Source organism: Kryptolebias marmoratus, linkage group LG2 (assembly GCF_001649575.2).
Source record: "Kryptolebias marmoratus isolate JLee-2015 linkage group LG2, ASM164957v2, whole genome shotgun sequence".
Classification (NCBI taxonomy): Eukaryota; Metazoa; Chordata; class Actinopteri; order Cyprinodontiformes; family Rivulidae; genus Kryptolebias; species Kryptolebias marmoratus.
The window spans coordinates 35,687,262-35,706,067 of NC_051431.1; the positions used below are offsets into that span (position 1 = coordinate 35,687,262).

Sequence of the window (18,806 nt, forward strand, 5' to 3'; positions counted from 1 at the left end):
TATATATATATATATATATATATATATATAGCTGGTAGTTGGCACAGTGGTTAAGTCACACAACTTTGGCAGCCTATGACTCGATGCCCCACATAAGGTTACTGGAGTGCTTGAAACTGTATAACATCAACAGGACACTAAGAGCCTTCATTGAGAACTCAGTGGAAAGACAAGACATTGCAAAGACCAGTTCCAAAGTGAAACAGTCATTATCCTCCACCTCTACATGGATGACATCAAGGTGTATGCCAAAAATGAGCTGATCCACAGAATATACATATACATTGGTATGTCCGAGAGGACGTTAACGGTTGGAACTACCTGAAGGCAATATTGCAGATGTCCAATATTGCAGATGTCAAGTACCTTGCTATAATGCAAACAAATGGCAACCAGGATGAGGCTGCAGGGAAGTCAGCCACAACCAAGTACCTACAGAGAGTAAGTCAGGTCCTGAAGAGCCAGCTGAATGGTGCCAGTCATCAGATACCATGCTGGTATAATAACCTGGCCAAAAGACGAGACAGAAGTCACTGACATCAAGACACAAAAGCTCCTCAATGGTTCACCTTAAGTCCTGCACCCTGAGAATGTGAGGCTGCTCCTGCATGACATGTACCACCAGCAGATTGAGGATGTGGCTGATATGAACAAATCCTACAAGTTGATGGCCCTGAGACAGTCCAGTACATAAGAGCAGGATGTAAGATGCAGGCAGGAAAAGCATACATGGACCGCCATAACCATGTGGCTGGAATAGTGTACAGGAACAACTGTACTGAGTACAAACTGGAAGTCCCACAGTCCAAGTGGGAGACTCCATCTAAGGTGATGGCGAACCAACCGGACATTGTGGTGATAGATAAGATACAGAAGAAAGCAGTAGTGATAGATGTAGCAGTAACTGGGTCTGCTACAGTCCCAAGTAACTGTAACATCAGAAAGAAGGAGCATGAAAAGCTTGAGAAATATCAAGGGCTGAAAGAGGAAATGGAGAAGTTGAGAAAAGTCAAGGCCTCAGTGTTACCAGTGGCCATTAGTACTGAGTCATTAGTACTCAGTACTGTGACCCCCCAAACTGGAAGAGGGGCTCCAACAAATCCCAGGAACAACCTCAGAGATCTCTGTCCAGAAGAGTGCACTCTTAGTAACAGCTGAGATACTGCGTAGAACCCTCAAGACCTCAAGACCCGATATTGAGGTGAAACTTGAAGCACCTATGTTGAACAAATAGGGCAAGAGGGTAGTTTTGTTCTTATTCCCTAGTGTTGTCTTCCACATTCCCATTGATGTCTCAAGTGTCCTGTTGATGTTATACAGTTTCAAGCAGTCCAATTTCCATGTGTGGGGCACCGAGTCATAGGCTATCCTGTTGTCAATCCAGGCAGTGCACAGGTTTGTGTGTCTGGTCTCAAGCTACAGTTCTTTCGACTTCTAGCTGGTGCTTGGCTCCCCTGGTGTTGGTGCCAATTCCCTTCTGTGCCTTGCTCAGGTATTGTGTGCCTATTCATCTTAGCCGCTATGGTGCCTGATAAGAACTTCCATTTTGTACAGACGCAGGTGATTGGCCGGTAGTTGGAAGAATTTCCCCTTCTTGTGGTCTTTCATGATCAGCACTGTCTGGTCAACCACTCAGGGTGATTCCCTTCTATCAGTAGTTGGTTCATTTGTTCTGCTAGGCGTTCATGGAGAGTGGTTGTTTTCTTCAGCCAGTATTGCCTCTTTAACACGGGCCCTAATTCAGAAGTCTGGCTCTACTCCACTCTACTCTACTCGGCTCAGGGGGTGCGCTACCAAAACTTAGCGCAAGTTGTGTAAACAACGAAAACGCTATGGACAACGTTGGCCCTGTGTTGTTGCTGTTTTTTAAACTTATGGGGATTCTCCTGAGACTTCAGGAAGAGAGGCGCAGTGGAAGAAATGCTCTGGATGCCGCGATTGTTGCGTGGAGCAGGACAGCTGTTATCCGCCGGAGATTACAGCGCCTTCAGCTGGGGGACAGACGGCATAAACGTTGCATCTGGTCATACCCACGACCAATGAGTAAACAGGAGCTAAGCTTGCGCCACCCACGAAGCAGAGCTGGCCCGGCTGGCCCGACTCCGAAGCAGGGTCCAAAAAAGCAGGGACCGACCGCGAAAAAAGCCTTGAATGTTGGAACACTGGGTTAGAAGTTGTTTCATAGTCAGTTTGGATGATGGGTACCTATGTTTCCATAGTTCCCAAATCCTTTCCATATAGCCCATTCTCTCTAGGTTTGCTCATATAGTAGCATTCCAATAGTGTTGAGTTCTCTGCCCTTGTCCATGAATGTCTTGTTCCAGTAGCCCATTTCTCATCAGAATGTCCTAGTTCCCCAACATCTGCCACAACCCTTGTTAATCTGGGCGATGTTAGAGCTGGCATGGCATCATTTTTATGTCTGTTGCTCATTGTGTAACCGAGGTTGCTCGGAGGTTGGCACTGGGATTTGAACCCTTGAACACCTGATCTCCAATACCAAAGTTGTGTGTGACTTAATAAATAAATAATACATTTATAATTAAATACATATTTAAATATCTCAAATATAAAAAGCTGTTTCAAATCAAGCTGTTTAGAGTGTCTTTGACGGTTGCTGTTCTTTAACCATTTTTTTGCTCTCTTGTAGAGTAATTGATTTGGGTGTGATGGTTCCCTGTGATCACATTCTCAGAGAGGCTGTAACACACAAAGCTGGTATGGAATATTAAAAGATTGTTGTTTTAAATTGTGGAGTTTCTTCATTTAGCCTGTTTAGCCAGTATCATGTGATGGCTATATTGTTGTCACCTACTGCTAGTTGAAGGATTCTAATGAAACTCTCTGAAAGTAATCATTAGATGCACATCCATCTACAACTGACTAACTTTTGAAGTCAACCCAATTCAGGATGGGTGCCACAGCTAATCAACCTTTGCAAATAAAAACACTGCTATGACTCGGCTAGTTTTACAGCTTTTTAGCAAAACATTTTGTGTGTTAATAGCTGAGCATCACCCCCAACACAAATTCTGAATGTTACATATTGTACAACATTTTTGCCTAAAACTTCAGCACTAACTGTTGGAGTTGACACTGTTGATTAGTTATGAAAATAACTCATAAACCACTGGACAAGTTTTAAGAAATTTTCAGAAAATATTATTGGATGTACAGTACATCTAGAACTGATTAATTTTTGGAATCAGTCAAATTGAAGATGACCACCACAGCTAACTGACAATCACAAAAATGGCTATACCTCAGTCAGTTTTACAGATATTGAGCTAAAATCTAATAGAGTAGTAGCTGAGAGTCATTTAGAACATATACTCTGAACTTAATATTGCATGAGATAGAATATAACATTTATTTTAAGGTTTGACCAAAATAGCAAAAAATGTGTAATTTTTCAAAACAACAAGTGCTGATCCTGAAAACTGAGCTCAAACCAATTTATTTTCTTTTAGAAATGGGCTCATTTTTAAGCTTTTGTAATTGCTCCTTTATATGGTGTAGTTGTTTTTTGGATAAGACCAGAAGTTATCAGTCCCAGCTGATCTGTAGGAGGATGCACTGAGCAGACATTTGTTAACAGGAATGTAGGTGCTGCTTAGTTTAGAACATACAATGAAAAACCGATTATTGTAAAAAAATAATAATTTATATACAAACTATTATAAAATGTCTGTCCAAGTACTTGTCAATGGAATACCAACTAAACCTTTTCAAGTCAATTCGAGTGTCAAGCAGGGACTTTTCCAACCCTGTTCTTTGTTTTCATCGCTACCATTATGCACCTGGTCAAGGACAAACTACCACCCGCAAAAGTGGAATTACATACAGAGCAGATGGAAAACTGTTCAACTTTAGCAGACTGAAGTCGAAAAGACAGACCTCACTGACTTCTCTTCTCAATTTCCAATATGCAGACGACAATTGCACTCAGCAGAAAGTCTTCAGTCCATTCTCCAAGTATTCAGTGATGCCTACACACAACTGGAACTAAATGTCAATCAGAGCTAGACCCAGATATTATTCCAACCTTCACCTAGTGACAATGCCCCTAAAGCTCCATCGATCCAATTGAATAGAGTCACTTTTGAAAATGTTGACCACTTTTCATATCTTGGAAGTCATCTGTCTTTGAAGGCAGATATTGACGACGAGTTTCAGTACAGCCTGCATTGTGCTGGAGCGGCCTTCGGATGCTTAAGAAAAAGTCTTCATTAACTGAAATCTCAGAAATTAAAAAAAAATAATGGTTTACAATGCTGTAATGATTCCCAATCTTCTGTATGGTTCTGAAAAATGGACCACCTACCGCTGACAACTAAAAAACTTGGAATTATTCCATCAAAGTTGCCTCCACAGCAACTTCAACATAAGCTGGGAGGACTATTGAACCAACATCAGTGTCCTGAGCAAAGCCAAAATGACTAGCGTTTAATCCATTGTCATTAAAAGTCAACTTCGATGGACTGATCACTTTGTCCAGTAAGCTCTGCAGTCGCCTTCCCAAACACCTTGAAGTAGAACCTCAAGTCATTCAGCATTGACTGGACCAACTGGGAAGAGGGTGTCATGCATGGACCAAACTGAAGGACATGCAATCATCAGGGAATTGACTACTTCGAACACCTAGAAGAGAAACGAAGGCTGCGAAAATAATGTGCAGCAAATCTTGATTGATCAAGATGTCCTATAAGTACCACTTCTGCAGATGGCGGATAAACTTTGCACGTCCGGACTGGCACTCTTCTGATACTGAATGATCCAGAAATAATAGGAGGTAGCCATCCTCATCAATGAGGGACAACCACAACTGATGACTGTTACATTACAATTCATCTTGTCAGGCTTAAGTGATAAAACACAAAAGTTTTTCTCAGCCAGTTCTCTGACCCCCCTGCTGTAATTTTGGGCTACAGCAGTTGTTGTTTTTTGTTTAAAAAGCACAAAATCCACAAACCATCCTAGAGTAATTTAATTTAATTTTCCCCTTTTTATTGTTAATTTTTTAAATTTTTGCAGATATCATTGGCTTGTCTGGCCTCATTACGCCATCTCTGGATGAGATGATTCATGTGGCTAAAGAAATGGAGAGACTTGGAATGACAACACCATTGCTGATTGGAGGAGCCACTACCTCAAAGTAAAGCAAACACACATGCACTCATTGCAATATATATCAAATTAAAGTGTAACTAGTGCCCCTTTTCTACCGGCTCTAATGGTCCAGGCTCCACTCTACTCAGCTTGCGTTGTGCGCCTTTCAACCAGCATTTTTTTGAGGCTGGTCCCTGCGTTTTTGCCCCCTGCTTCGGAGTAGGGCCAGCCGGGCCGGCCCTGCTTTTGTGGTTGACGCAAGTTAAGCTCCTGTTCACTCATTGGTCGTGGGTGTGGCCAGATGCAAGCATAAAGAGCGAACGGTAGGACTATAAACAACAGCGTTAGCTTACCCTGCAACGTTTATGCCATCTGTCCCCCAGCTGAAGGCGCTGTAAAGCCTGAAATCTCTGTCAGATAACAGCTGTCCTACTCCGCGCAACAATCGCGGCATCCGGAGCATTTCTTCCACTGCGCCTCTCTTCCTGAAGTCTCAGGAGAAACCCCTTAAGTTTAAAAAACAGCAACAACACAGGGCCAACGTTGTCCATAGCGCTTCAGTTGTTTCCACAAATGGTGCCAAATTTTGGTAGCCCCCCACCCCCACAGTGGCTCCACCTGTCACAACACAAGGCTATCGACCAAATTGGCAGGTGGAGACGCGATGCATTTTTTATAGAGCCGAGCCGGGCAGAGTAGAGCGGGGCTTCTGTTGTAGAGCCAGTAGAAATGTGGCATAGGTAATGTAAGTACCCTAAAATGAAGTCATAGAGTTTGTGGAAACTGTTGTTTGATAGGACACACACTGCAGTGAAGATTGCGCCCTGCTACAGTTGTCCTGTTATCCATGTCCTTGATGCATCCAGGAGTGTGGTGGTGGTAAGAACTCATCAATAACCTTTCTAGCATCTACAGTGAAACAGTTCGAAGCAAAAAGTTGGCCATCATTGTTAACAAGAAACCAATTTTAAAAATTGCATTTTTACTTGCCTGTCACCTATCTACCTCAGTTTATTAGTACATAGGGATGGAAAAGTATGCCCAGGTCATGGTTTAGTACATACCTTTGTAGGATAGTTATGGCCAACGGCAGGTTCAATACAACAGGAAGAAAAAATTGTCAAATGCTAATTTTTTATACTTGTTTTATCTAAACAAATATTTCAAAAGCAGAGACAGAACAATAAACTATAGCAGGTCATATACAGCAATATAATATTTGTCATCTGATAACTAAAATAAATAGTCTTGTATTACAATCATTCAATGTAGAGAAATGATGGAGTTGTAGCTTATGCAATCTGTCATTGCTCAGAATATTTGTTGAGTATCAGTTTTAGGTGTCACGCCAAATTTCAGACCAGTATCTGTGAAAAATACTTGAGTAAATCTTTTGTTTTTTTAAAGGTCAGTGGATTGTAGTTTAATCTGAATGTCAGTCTTGCTTACATAACGGAGCATCTCTTGCAGTGAAATGTTTGGAACTCCACACTTTGCAGTTTTGAATGAATAAATCTTCCCAGTTGGGAGGCGTAACACCTTCAGCTACAGAATTGTCGCCCAGTTGCATTGTTTTTTATTTGTTATTTATTTATTTATTTGATTTGCGTTATCCTGAATGACTGAGAATCTACACCAGCATTTGTAGATGTACAACCAATTATTACTTTTCTGCAAGGTTTGTTATTCATTCAGTAGTTCATGAATTATTTTGTTAACAAGGTGCACCCCTGAATCTCATCCACCCCTGGTGCCCTACCACTGGGAGCTTTCTGACTAGCTCAGTGACCTCTGCCATGTTAATGGACTCATCTTCTCCCCAAGTGCTTAGAGTCTGCCTTCTCAAAGGTGGACGTGGTGGCCAGATTAAGGAGGTCCTTGAAGTGCTCCTTCCATGGTTTAGGACAGAGCCTGCTTTCCCTTTCTGAGTTGTTGAACGGTTTGCCAGAACCTCCTTGAGGCCAACCAAAAGTCCCTCTCCACAGCCTTGCCGAAATTGTGGAGGTTCTGGTCCTCATCCCAGCTCCTTCACACTCAGCTGCAAACCGCTCAAATGAGAGCTGGAGATCAGGGAACAATGATGTCAGCAGGACCACATTGTCTGCAAATAGTACAGATGGAATCTTGAGGCCACCGAACCGAACCCCCTCTTCCCCCTGGCTGCACCAAGAAATTCTGTCCATAAAAGTCATGAATGGAATCAGTGACAAGGGGCGGGCCTGGCGGAGTTCGACTCTCACTCTAAAGAGGTCCGACTTACTGCCAACAATGCAAACCAGACTCTCACACTGTTTATATAGGGACTTAATGACCCATAGTAACAGACCCCCAATTCTATTTTCACGGAGCACTTTTCACAAGAATTTGTTGATTGCCTGCTTCAAGTTGACAAAACACATGTAGACTGGTTGGGCAAACTCCCATGCTCCCTCGAAGACCCTAGCAAGGGTAAAGAGATGGTTCAGTGTTCCATGGCCAGGAAAAAACCTGTATTGTTCCTCCTGAATCTGAGGTCTGACTATTGATTGGACGCTTTTCTCCAGCACCCTTGAAAAGACCTTACCAGTAGGTTAAGTTGTGTGATTCCCCTGTAATTGGAACACAACCTCTGGTCCCCTTTCCTTATAAAGGGGAACCACCACTCCAGTCTGCCAATCAAGTGGCACTGTCCCTGATGTCAACACAACATTGCAAAGGTGTATCAACCAAGACAGCCCAGCAACATCCAGAGTCTTTAGAAACTCAGGGCACTTCTTGTCCACCCTAAGAGCCCTGCCGCCGCAGAACTTTTTAAATAGGACCTATCATGCAAAATTCTCTTTTTGCATGTTTTTATACTTCCATTTGGGTACCTACTGCTTCTAGAAAAGGTCCAAGCACCAAAAAAAAAACCTGTTGCATTTTGACAATAAGTAAATGTTTTCTGGTGTCTGCAAAATTACCTGTTTCAAAAACCTCAATTGTTACGTTACAATTCTTGTTAACTAGCCACCCCGAGCCCAGCCCCTCCCCTAGCAACCCAAGTGAAGCTCCACCCACTTCATTACAAGGAGACATCACGTTTGTTCTGCTGGTTTTACCGCTGAACAATGTCTGCAGGAAAAGGAAAATGTTTTGTTGTTGGCTACAATGTAGAACGTGTCCATGCATATTCTCCCAGTCACGGAGAACAGAGCTGCGTGGCTTCATTTTATTTTTGATGCCAGTGTCCCCCCCATATTGCCACAGCTCACTTGTCTCAGGAACATGTCTCTGTTAAAGTCACGGCAGGTTTGTCTAAACTAACATTAGAATTAAGTTAATAAAAGAGAAGAAAAGTTTGGGGGAAAAAAATTGATCTTTACCAGGTGGCCGTTTGGACACTTTTCGGGTTTGGACCTGCTGATTGCCAGTGTCCAACTTGACAAATGTTGGTTTGGAACTGCTAAGTGCCCCTGTCCCAAAGTCAGAATCCTAAGACTATGAATTAATAACAATATAAATGAGTGTCAAATTGCAGCGTTTAATCTTTCAGTGAGTTTTTATGTTTTGAGACAGGATAGTGAGTTGGGGTGGGGGGTGCCTAACAGCAGCTTATTTGCACCTCAATGATAATCTGCTAAGTCAATGTCTCAGGCAACAGAAACCCAATGTGGAAGAGGAGAGAGAACCTTCATGGAAAGACAAGCCCCTGCATGGCATGTACCACCGGCAGACTAAAGAAGTGGCTGATATCAACAAATCGTACAAGTGGCTAGAAAGGGCTGGACTGAAAGGCAGCACAGAGGCACTAATCATGGCAGCACAAGAGCAATACAGGCTGAGGTATATCATACCAGGAAGGACCCAGGACAGCACAGAGGCACTAATCATGGCAGCACAAGAGCAATAGAGGCTAAGATACTGTGGGACTTTCAGATACAGACTGACAAACAAGTGATGGCTAACCAACTGGACATTGTGGTGATAGATAAGATACAGAAGAAAGCAGTGGTGATAAATGTAGTAGTCCCAAGTGACTGTAACATCAGGAAGAAGGAGCACAAACAATTAGAGAAATACCAAGGGCTGAAAGAGGAAATAAAGAAGCTGAGGAAAGTCGAGGCCTCAGTGGTACCAGTGGTCATCGGAACACTCGGTGCTGTGACCGCCAAACTGGAAGAGTGGCTCCAACAGATCCCAGGAACAACCTCAGAGATCTCTGTCCAGAAGAGCACAGTCCTAGGAACAACTGAGATACTGCATAGAACCTCAAGCTCGCAGGCCTCTGGTAGAGGACCCGAGCTTGAAGTGAAAGTGGAAACACCCATGTGGGCGAGATGGAAGTTGTTATATATAATGTATAACATTCAATACTAATGTTTGTTTTGTCTGGGTTGTATTATTGTTTCAGTGCTCACAGCTGCTTGATGAGGCAACAAGAGAGGAGTACTTTGATGACGTGAAGGAGGTGTATGAGGAGGTCAGACAGGAGCATTTTGATTCCCTAAGGGTGAGTTATGGTACTAAATGAAACTTGTCTTCTTGGAGAAGGTTAACTGGATTCATGTCCATGCATTGAGAACTGACTTTTAGATCAATGTTACATCCATATTTTTAATTTTCTTCACATTTAAATAAAGCTGCAAAATTCAACATTCAATAGTCAAAACTTCACAGAGCCCTTACAACAGGGCACAGATAGACACTAGATGGTGCTAGAGCACCTGCTCTTCAAAAACTGCCCTTCTGAAATTGTTTTTTTGTTTGTTTGTTTGTTTGTTTTAGTTTTTTCACAGTATACATAGTGTATGGCCCAAGTTAGCATTTCTGAATTTAAAAGTCTACATTACCAATTTCCCCACATTTTTTAAATTTTGCCCAACAAGACTATGTGGTAGGCTGTTGAATTTTGGCCATGACGGTCAGTGAGTCCTAATGTTATAATCTTCCAGGCAGCTACAGCAGGCGGCCCATGGAAGCAACTCTAGGCTGTCCTGCAATAGTGCATTTATGTGCATGGAAGATGAGGGAGATGAGTCATTAGAAATTATCCCAGAGTCATAAGCCAAAATGTTAGAATCCATAGCATGGACAGCCACAGAAACAGTGCTCAATGGTAATGAAAGTCAGAGTGAGATGGAAGGAAAACAAGAAATCCATGAGAAAGAACCAGCTGTTTGTGAAAGAGATGACACAATTGCAGAGCTACGTATTATGCAACATCCGACAGATCCTTCCCATATTGAAGCATTTCACATCAAGTGCAATGACAACTACATTTCCATGTGCTGCAGTGTAGGTCATTGTCAGGCAGATATGGCATTTCCCCAAAATGCTAATGGACAGTCATTCCAAAAGCAATGGTTCTCTGAGACTGTGTGGCTGAAGTACTTGCCTAGTACTTATTCAATTCATTATGTTAATTGTCAGCTTTTCCTCTCTGAATAAAAGTATAAAAGAAAAACAGCATGGATGACTTATGGCATAAAAAAGTGGAACACTGCTCTTGAAAAAAATCAAGCAACACTCAGTCACACAGATGCACATGAAAAGCATGGTTAGATGGACCAGTTACCAAAAAAAGGTACTCGAGTCTGTATTTGATGTTTCAGATGTAAAGGGGGTGGAAGTTAGAGAGCGAGAGAGACAGACAAATAGAGAAATCCTGAGCAGGTTGATTGATCTCAGATTATATCTTGCATGACCGGGGCAAGCTTTCTGAGGTAGTTATAAGATCACATCTAGGAACTGTTATGTTGCACAGGGAAAAGATTTATTGATTTTCATTTGACTAATAAATTATTTGTACATGAGTGCAGTATAGTGCCAGAAGCAATGGGTGTGGTTACCTCGTCTTCAGGTAGAGAGAGGTTTGATTAGTGTCAGTTAGAAACCTGCACCTCAGCTGCTAAACTTAGCTGCTAGGGTCTATGTCCCAGGTACTCATTTGTAGTACCCACATGTTGTGTTCTTCTGGTTTTGATCCCACTGTTCCCCGGTACTAAAATGGTACAGAAAATAAAATCCCTAGAGATCATTACAAAATCATTACAATAATCAAAAACATCAATTTTGGTCAGTATCTTTAAAACTGACAGAGTTAGAGCTATTTTTTGTTTTTGCTAAAATTGCATTGCTCAACTTGAAAAGGGTGGAGTGCTCTCTCAGTATTGGGTATGAGTCTTACTTCAGGTGGCGTTCAAGTATCTGGGAATCTTGTTTATGAGTGATGGTAGGATAGATGGATTGACAAATCGGGGTCCAGTTCTCAGTTATGAGAATGTTGTTTCTGTCTGTCATGGTAAAGAAAGAGTTGAGTCAAAAGCCAAAGCTCTCAATTTACAGGTCTTTCAACATTCCAACCCTCACTTATGGTTGTGAAGGGTTGATGCAAGTGCCTGTAATGAGCTTCCTTTATAGGGTGGCAGAGCTCAGCCTTATGCCCCTTTTCTACCGGCTCTAAAGGTCCCGGCTCCACTCTACTCGACTTGATTTGCGTGTGCTTCCACCAGCATTTTTTCAAGGCCGGTCCCTGCTTTTTTGGTCCCTGCTTCGGAGTAGGGCCAGCCGGGCGGCCCTGCTTTGTGGGTGATGCAAGTTTAGCTCCTGTTCACTCATTGGTCGTGGGTGTGGCCAGATGCAAGCATAAAGAGCGAAGGTAGTAATAAAGCCTGAAATCTCCGGCGGATAACAGCTGTCCTACTCCGCGCAACAATTGCGGCATCCAGAGCATTTCTTCCACTGCGCCTCTCTTTCTGAAGTCTCAGGAGAATCCCCATAAGTTTAAAAAACAGCAACAACACAGGGCCAACGTTGTCCATAGCACTTCCGTTGTTTCCACGAAAGGCGCCAAGTTTCGGTAGCGTGACCAAAACTTGCCTCCCCCGGCCCCACCCCCCACAACACAAGGAGGCGTTACTCTGCTACCAACCAAACTGGTCGGTGGAGACAGGATGCATTTTTTATAGAACCAAGCCGAGCCGGGCAGAGTACAGCGGGGCTTCTGTTGTAGAGCCAGTAGAAAAGTGGCATTAGAGATGAGGTGAGGAGCTTGGAATAGAGCCGCTGGGTCTCTACATTGAAAAGAGCCAGCTGGGGCACAACCAGAACTTAATTTTATTTTATTTTATTGATTCATTTCAGACATGTCACAGTCATTATATTAAACATATCATAGAAACACTAATAAATATATATCAATCAAAACATCAATATAACGGGATGCCCACACAAATAAATCTCATCTGCACGCATCTATCCATCCATTCATACGCATACACAACAATATACATAAACAAGAAGGGGTAGGAAGAAGTAATAACTTATTTAATCCTACCCCTTCCCCAATACTCCCTAAATTCAACAAACAAACATGTGTACACCTATAAATAATACAGAAAATAATCTAAAAAAACCATACAAAATATATTTGTAAATTCACTTTGAGACATTCACATCCGACTACACACTGATACTCGTATAAACATTCACCCTCCCATACACCGAGCTACACTTTAACACCATAACCTACTAAATCCAGTCTTCCCCAGCCACACAACACCCCAAAATGACAGTGCAGTAGCTGTCACAGATTGACCAGGAAAAGCCAAACACTTCCACCTCCCTAATACCATGTAACTTATCTATATACATCTACACAAAATAAACATATATTCAATCAAGTTAGAAACATTTACTGAAGTTTACCTTAGATCATCGTTCCTATACATAATAAAAATCATCAATTTGAACTTAAATAAACTTATAGTTGGACATTGCTTCAATTTTTGACTGAGTTTATTCCAGACCCTCACACCACTGGCTGAAGTGCACATTCTCTTCATAGATGTTCTGACCATCCTGGTTTTAAAGTTAAGTCTTCTCCTGTAGTCATAACCCCCATCTCTATTCGTGAAAAGATTCTGTATATCATCTGGTAGTTGTTTGTATCTGGCTTTATACATCAACGGAGCTGTTTGAAATTCCACCAGATCTGGGAGTTTTAATAAGCAAGATTTTATACATAACTGATTCGTGTGGTCTTGAAAACCTGCCTTATGAATCATTCTGATTGATCTTTTCTGAACTGTGCAGAACGGTCAGAGTGAGGACTTGTAAATATTTCCCCAAATTTCCACACAATAAGTCAAATATGGCAAAATTAGTGAGCAGTATATAATATGCATTGCTTTATTATTCAATAAATATTTAGCTTTACTGAGAATTGCAATAGTTCCCAATACTTTAGCATTAATGTATTGAATGTGAGGTTTCCAACTAATCACGTGGTCAATGATAACACCCAAAAACTTAATTTCATTCACTCTGTGAACATATACACCATCTATTTCTAGTTTTAAATCACTAATCCCTTTCCATCCATCCATTCATATTCTTCCGCTTATCCGGGGTCGGGTTGCGTGGGTAACAGCCTAAGCAGGCAGACCCAGACTTCCATCTCCCCAGCCACTTGGGCCAGCTCCTCCGGGGCAATCTCAATGCGTTTCCAGGCCAGCCAAGAAACATAGTCCCTCCAGCATGTCCTGGGTCTTCCTCTAGACCCCAGTAGGACGTGCCCGGAACACCTCACCAGGGAGGCATCCAGGAGGGATCCTAACCAAATGCCCGAGCCACCTCAACTGGCTCCTCTCAATGTGGAGGAGCAGCGTCCAGAGACCCTCCCGGATGGCCGAGCTTCTCACCCTATCTCTAAGGGAGAGCCCAGACACCCAGCAGAGAAAAATCCCAGATCTCATTCTTTTGGTCACTACCCAAAGCTTGTGACCATAGATGAGGGTAGGAACGTAGATCGACCAGGAAATCGAGAGCTTTGCCTTTTGACTCAGCTCTCTCTTCACCACAACAGACTGATACAGCGCCTGCTTCACTGCAGACGCTGCACCAATCCAACTATTGATCTCCCGTTCCATTTTTCCCTCATTCGTGAACAAGACCCCAAGATACTTAAACTCCTCCACTTGGGGCAGGACATCTTCCCTGACCTGGAGAAGGCACTCTACCCTTTTCCGGCTCAAGACCATGGCCTTGGATTTGGAGGCACTGATCCTCATCCCAGCCGCTTCGCACTCGGCTGCGAACCGCTCCAGCGAAAGCTGTAGATCATAGCCTGATGAAGCCAACAGGACCACATCATCTGCAAAAAGCAGAGACACGATTCTAAGGCCACCAAAACGGATCCCCTCAACACCTTGGCTGCACCTAGAAATTCTGTCCATAAACGTTATGAACAGAATCGGTGAGAAAGGGCAACCTCGGTGAAGTCCAATTCTCACCGGAAACGAGCCCGACTTACTGCAGGTAATGCAGACCAAGCTCTGACACCGGTCATTTAGGGACCTAACAACCTGGTACTCCATGCTCACGGAGTACCCCCCCACAGGATTCCTCGAAAGACACGGTCGAACGACTTCTCCAAGTCCAAGTCCACATGTGAACTCCCATGCACCCTCTTGGACCCTGCTGAGGGTATAGAGCTCTTCCAGTGTTCCACGACCAGGACGAAAACCACACTGCTCTTCCTGAATCAGAGGTTCGACTATCCGACAGACCCTCCTCTCCAGAACCCCGGAATAGACCTTACCAGGGAGGGTTAAGAGTGTGATCTCTCTGTAGTTGGAACACACTCTCTGGTCCCCCTTTTTGAAAAAGGAGACCACCATCCCGGTCTGTCAATCCAGGGAAACTGCCCCCGATGTCCACGCAATATTGCAGAGTCACGTTAGCCAACACAATCCTACAACATCCAGAGCCTTAAGGAACTCCGGGCGAATCTCATCCACCCCTGGAGCTCCACTTCATTACAAGAAGACTGCCATGTTTTTTCTGCTGGTTTTACCGTTGAACAATGTCTGCTGGAAAAGGAAAATGTTTTGTTGTCGGTTGACATATAGCACGTGTCCATGCATGTTCTCCTAGTCACGGAGAACAGAGCTGCGTGGCTTCATTTTATTTTTGATGGCAATGTCCCCCCAATATTGCCAAAGAAAGCTGTAATTTGAACAGCTCACCTGTGGCAACAGCAGCTTATTTGCATAATAGTGATATAGCCCTAAAACCGCTCATTCTGAAATTAGCTCAAAACAGGCAAAACTGATCAGGTGAAATCTCAAAATCTGAGAATGGTTTTGTGTATTAAATGTAATGAACATGTCTTGTATAGCCCACAGACCTATCCTGACATGTTCATGGAAGCATAATAGGTCCCCTTTAAACTACAATGTTGCACACCTAATAGAGCTGTCAGGGACCAGTCTCAGCTACAACCACATTAAATGTTATCTCAATATCTGTAACACTGATTAAGTTAAAGCCAGTTTTTTGTTTTTAAGGTTAGTTGGTTGTGGCAGCCATCTTGAATCAGGTTGATTCTAAAAGTGTATTTGTTGTAGAAGTACTTTCAGTTATTATTTTCTTCAAGTTTTATTAAAGTTTGTTCAGTGGTTAATTAGATTTTTTGCTAGCAGACACAAATACGTACACATACATGGACAAAAACATGATCATTCACCTTTGCCTTTTGGTAGCAGGCAATAATTGCTGTTATAGCTGTACTGTTTTATATTTCTTAATGTGTTGCATAATGATTTGTACTGAGATTAATGGTCTCTTTTGTGTATTGGTTTTAGGAGCGGCGGTTTCAGTCCCTGTTGGAAGCCAGGCAGAAAGCTTTACAGATTGACTGGATTTCTCTGCCAAAACCAGGTGAGCTGGTACAGATGAATGAATGACTCTGACATACTCTGTCATACAAATCTTCAGCAGTAAACCATTTTAAAGGTTTTGGCAGAAATCACAAAGTCTTAATTAAAACAAAATATACCAGTTGTGTATCTCAAGTAGTTTTTTTCCTGTTGCAGTGCGTCCTCAGTTTCTGGGCACCCGTGTGTTTGACTGTTATGATCTGAACAGTCTGGTGGACTACATTGACTGGAAGCCTTTCTTTGATGTGTGGCAGCTAAGGGGGAAATACCCCAACAGAGGATACCCCAAGATTTTCAATGACAAGACTGTTGGTAATAAGTCTATTATCGTCTTTTTGATTAGTCTCTCTTTAAATCTGTAGGGATTCACATACATGGCAGATCTGTTCTGAAAAAGGAAAGAGCATGTAATACAACTAGACAGGTTTTTGTGATACAGAAAACTCAGAATTTCTGCTCAACTTGGTCCACTAAGCTGGTAAGTTTGCTTCATAGTACAGTCCTACGTAGAACACTACCTTGAAACTTGCAAAAATTAAAACCATGTTAATATTGAATGTCCAATGTTTGTGATATCTTTGTTACATACAGAAAGCAGATGAAAGGTTTAAAGTTATCGCCCACCACCCAAGGTGAAAGAGCGATAATGTATTTGTGTCAGTGTGTGTTTGTTAGCAAAACAACTCGTGAATCACTGGACAGATTTTATTGAAACTCAAAAATAATCACTAAGTGTACATTTACAACTGCTTAATATTTGGAACTAACTGAATTTTAGATGGCTGTAACAGCTAACTGACCTTAGCAAACACAAAAATAGCTTTAACTTAAGACCGTTTTACAGATATTTAGCAAAAATTTGGTGTGGTAGTAGTTGACCATGGTCTCAAACACAAATGCTAAGTTCTAGGCATTGAGCAAGATCTGTTTAGAAGATGTTAGCATTGACCCAAAGTTATAAAGTCTTATTTTACTCTCTTCAATTATGAGTGCTTTAGGAGGATTAAATCTGTTTGTCTGATCGCAAAATGTCTTATGAACCACTGGATGGATTTGAATGAAACTCTCAGAAAGTAATCATTGCATGTGCATCTACAACTGATCAAGCTTTTGTAGGCTGAAACTTTCTGGAACAAGGCGTACAGTTCAAACTATAGCTAAGATGCTCATGACACTCAGCCAGTGTGTGTTCTGTAATCTGTTAACTGGGAGGTGAAAAAGAAAATCACAATGTTATGCCTACACTCACTCAGTTCACATGACACATTGCTGATGTGAACCTGGGCTAAGAATTTAGGAGTTTTTGTTTCGCTTTACAGATACTAAGCTTATAAATAACAGAGCTGAACATTCCCACGACATGTGTAATTATGAAGTTACAGCTACAGATTTTGGCCCTCTCTGTGTCCTGCAAACAGATCTGATTGTGACAACTTAATCACAGTGTATCTGATCAAAAGAGAAAGTTATCTGACAGAAAACAATTGTTATTCTTTAAAGCTATAGTCAAGCTATTTCGAACTGGGTGTCCGCAAAAAGGTTACGAAAAATAAATCTGACTGCGGATAGCTCCTTAAACAGCTTCAGTTTGAAGCAGTGGAGTTAAACTCTGACCAGATTGATGAGGTAATGGCTACTCCAAGTAGGGCCAAGACTAAGGTGGACTGCTGTTGTCTTCAAACAACTTGAACACCAAAAATATCATAGTGCTTCACGCCAGAATTACTCAATAAACATTTACATTGTTGTCATTTTTGCATTATTTAGTTGTTTACATAGAATTCTGTCAGTATTAGCAAGAGCACACAGCTGTGACAGCACCTAGTTGTAGCACCTTCTGTTCAGCCTGAAACCCTTCTGGGAGTAATATAATATTTCTGCAAAAAAAATTCATCAGTTACATTTTCTTGCAGGTGTGGAGGCTCGCAGAGTCTTTGATGACGCCCAGTTGATGCTCAGCCGTGTGACTGACAGCAGCAGTCTGACGGGGCGGGGCATTGTAGGGTTCTGGCGTGCTCAGAGTGATGGTGATGACATCAACATTTACGAAGATGATGTTCCAGTTGGCAAAGACATGAAACCCATTGCTGTGTTTCATGGCCTACGGCAGCAGGTAAGAAAAATGGTGTTTAGTGTCTCATGTTGCTTCAGTTGCTTTTTATCAAGATCATCTACCGCTGTTTAAAGAGCTGTGATTTAAGTTGGATTAAGTTGGGTATTCAACTGTTGCTTGGTCCATACAGACTTACTAAAACTTGGTGTTTATGTGTGTTCCGCAGGCAGAGAAAGATGGCTCCAGTTCAGAGCCCTACCTGTGTGTTTCTGATTTTGTGGCCCCTGTAAACAGTGGAGTGGCAGACTATATTGGGATGTTTGCTGTTGGTATGTTTGGAGCTGAGGATCTGAGTCAAGAGTTCCAATCTCAGGGAGATGACTATAGCAGCATCATGGTGAAAGCTCTGGCTGACCGGCTGGCTGAGGTACTGTACACACTGTCCTGAAAAACCCAAAATGCACATCACCTAATCAGCAACTTGAAATTTTGGAGGCAAAATTGACATTTTGGGGTGGCCTTTTATTGTCCCTGGTCCAAGGATTGTCCAGCTGTTGCTCATTTTGTCTGATCACCCACTGGAGTGGTCACTGGACATGCCCCACCCATGCACCAAGTAAAAAAAAAATGCTCACTGACAGCAAGTTGGAATAAAAATTATACACAAATCAAGAGAAAGATTACTTTTGTACAATAAAATGTCAGCAAATGCTTATATACAGTTGTAAACTCCACATGGCAACAATATTTGACATGGGGCGTTTATATTTTTGTTCAGTATATATATATATATATATATATACATACAAAAAATGGCTGCCACTTCTTTCAGGGGGATCTTATGATGCCAGTCTACAACTGCCAATGTCGGCCATTTTGTAACCATCAAACCTTCTTTCAGCTTTAACTCAGTCATTTTTAGACATATGGAGCTGAAATTTAGCAAGGCAGTAGCTGAGACA

The 18,806-nt window shown here is 42.2% G+C and overlaps 1 protein-coding gene across 4 annotated transcripts in view; it reads left to right on the forward strand.

Moving 5' to 3' along the window:
* The window catches only part of mtr (5-methyltetrahydrofolate-homocysteine methyltransferase), a 98,897-nt gene that overhangs the window by 66,871 nt on the left and 13,220 nt on the right, over positions 1-18,806 (forward strand). For all 4 annotated transcript variants that reach the window (XM_037980812.1, XM_037980815.1, XM_037980821.1 and 1 more), the window contains 8 exons: positions 2,651-2,718; positions 5,035-5,155; positions 5,907-5,988; positions 9,482-9,580; positions 15,717-15,792; positions 15,948-16,103; positions 17,705-17,904; positions 18,071-18,271. In XM_037980812.1, coding sequence (XP_037836740.1) covers positions 2,651-2,718; positions 5,035-5,155; positions 5,907-5,988; positions 9,482-9,580; positions 15,717-15,792; positions 15,948-16,103; positions 17,705-17,904; positions 18,071-18,271 — 1,003 coding nt within the window. The remainder of the gene's footprint in view (positions 1-2,650; positions 2,719-5,034; positions 5,156-5,906; positions 5,989-9,481; positions 9,581-15,716; positions 15,793-15,947; positions 16,104-17,704; positions 17,905-18,070; positions 18,272-18,806) is intronic.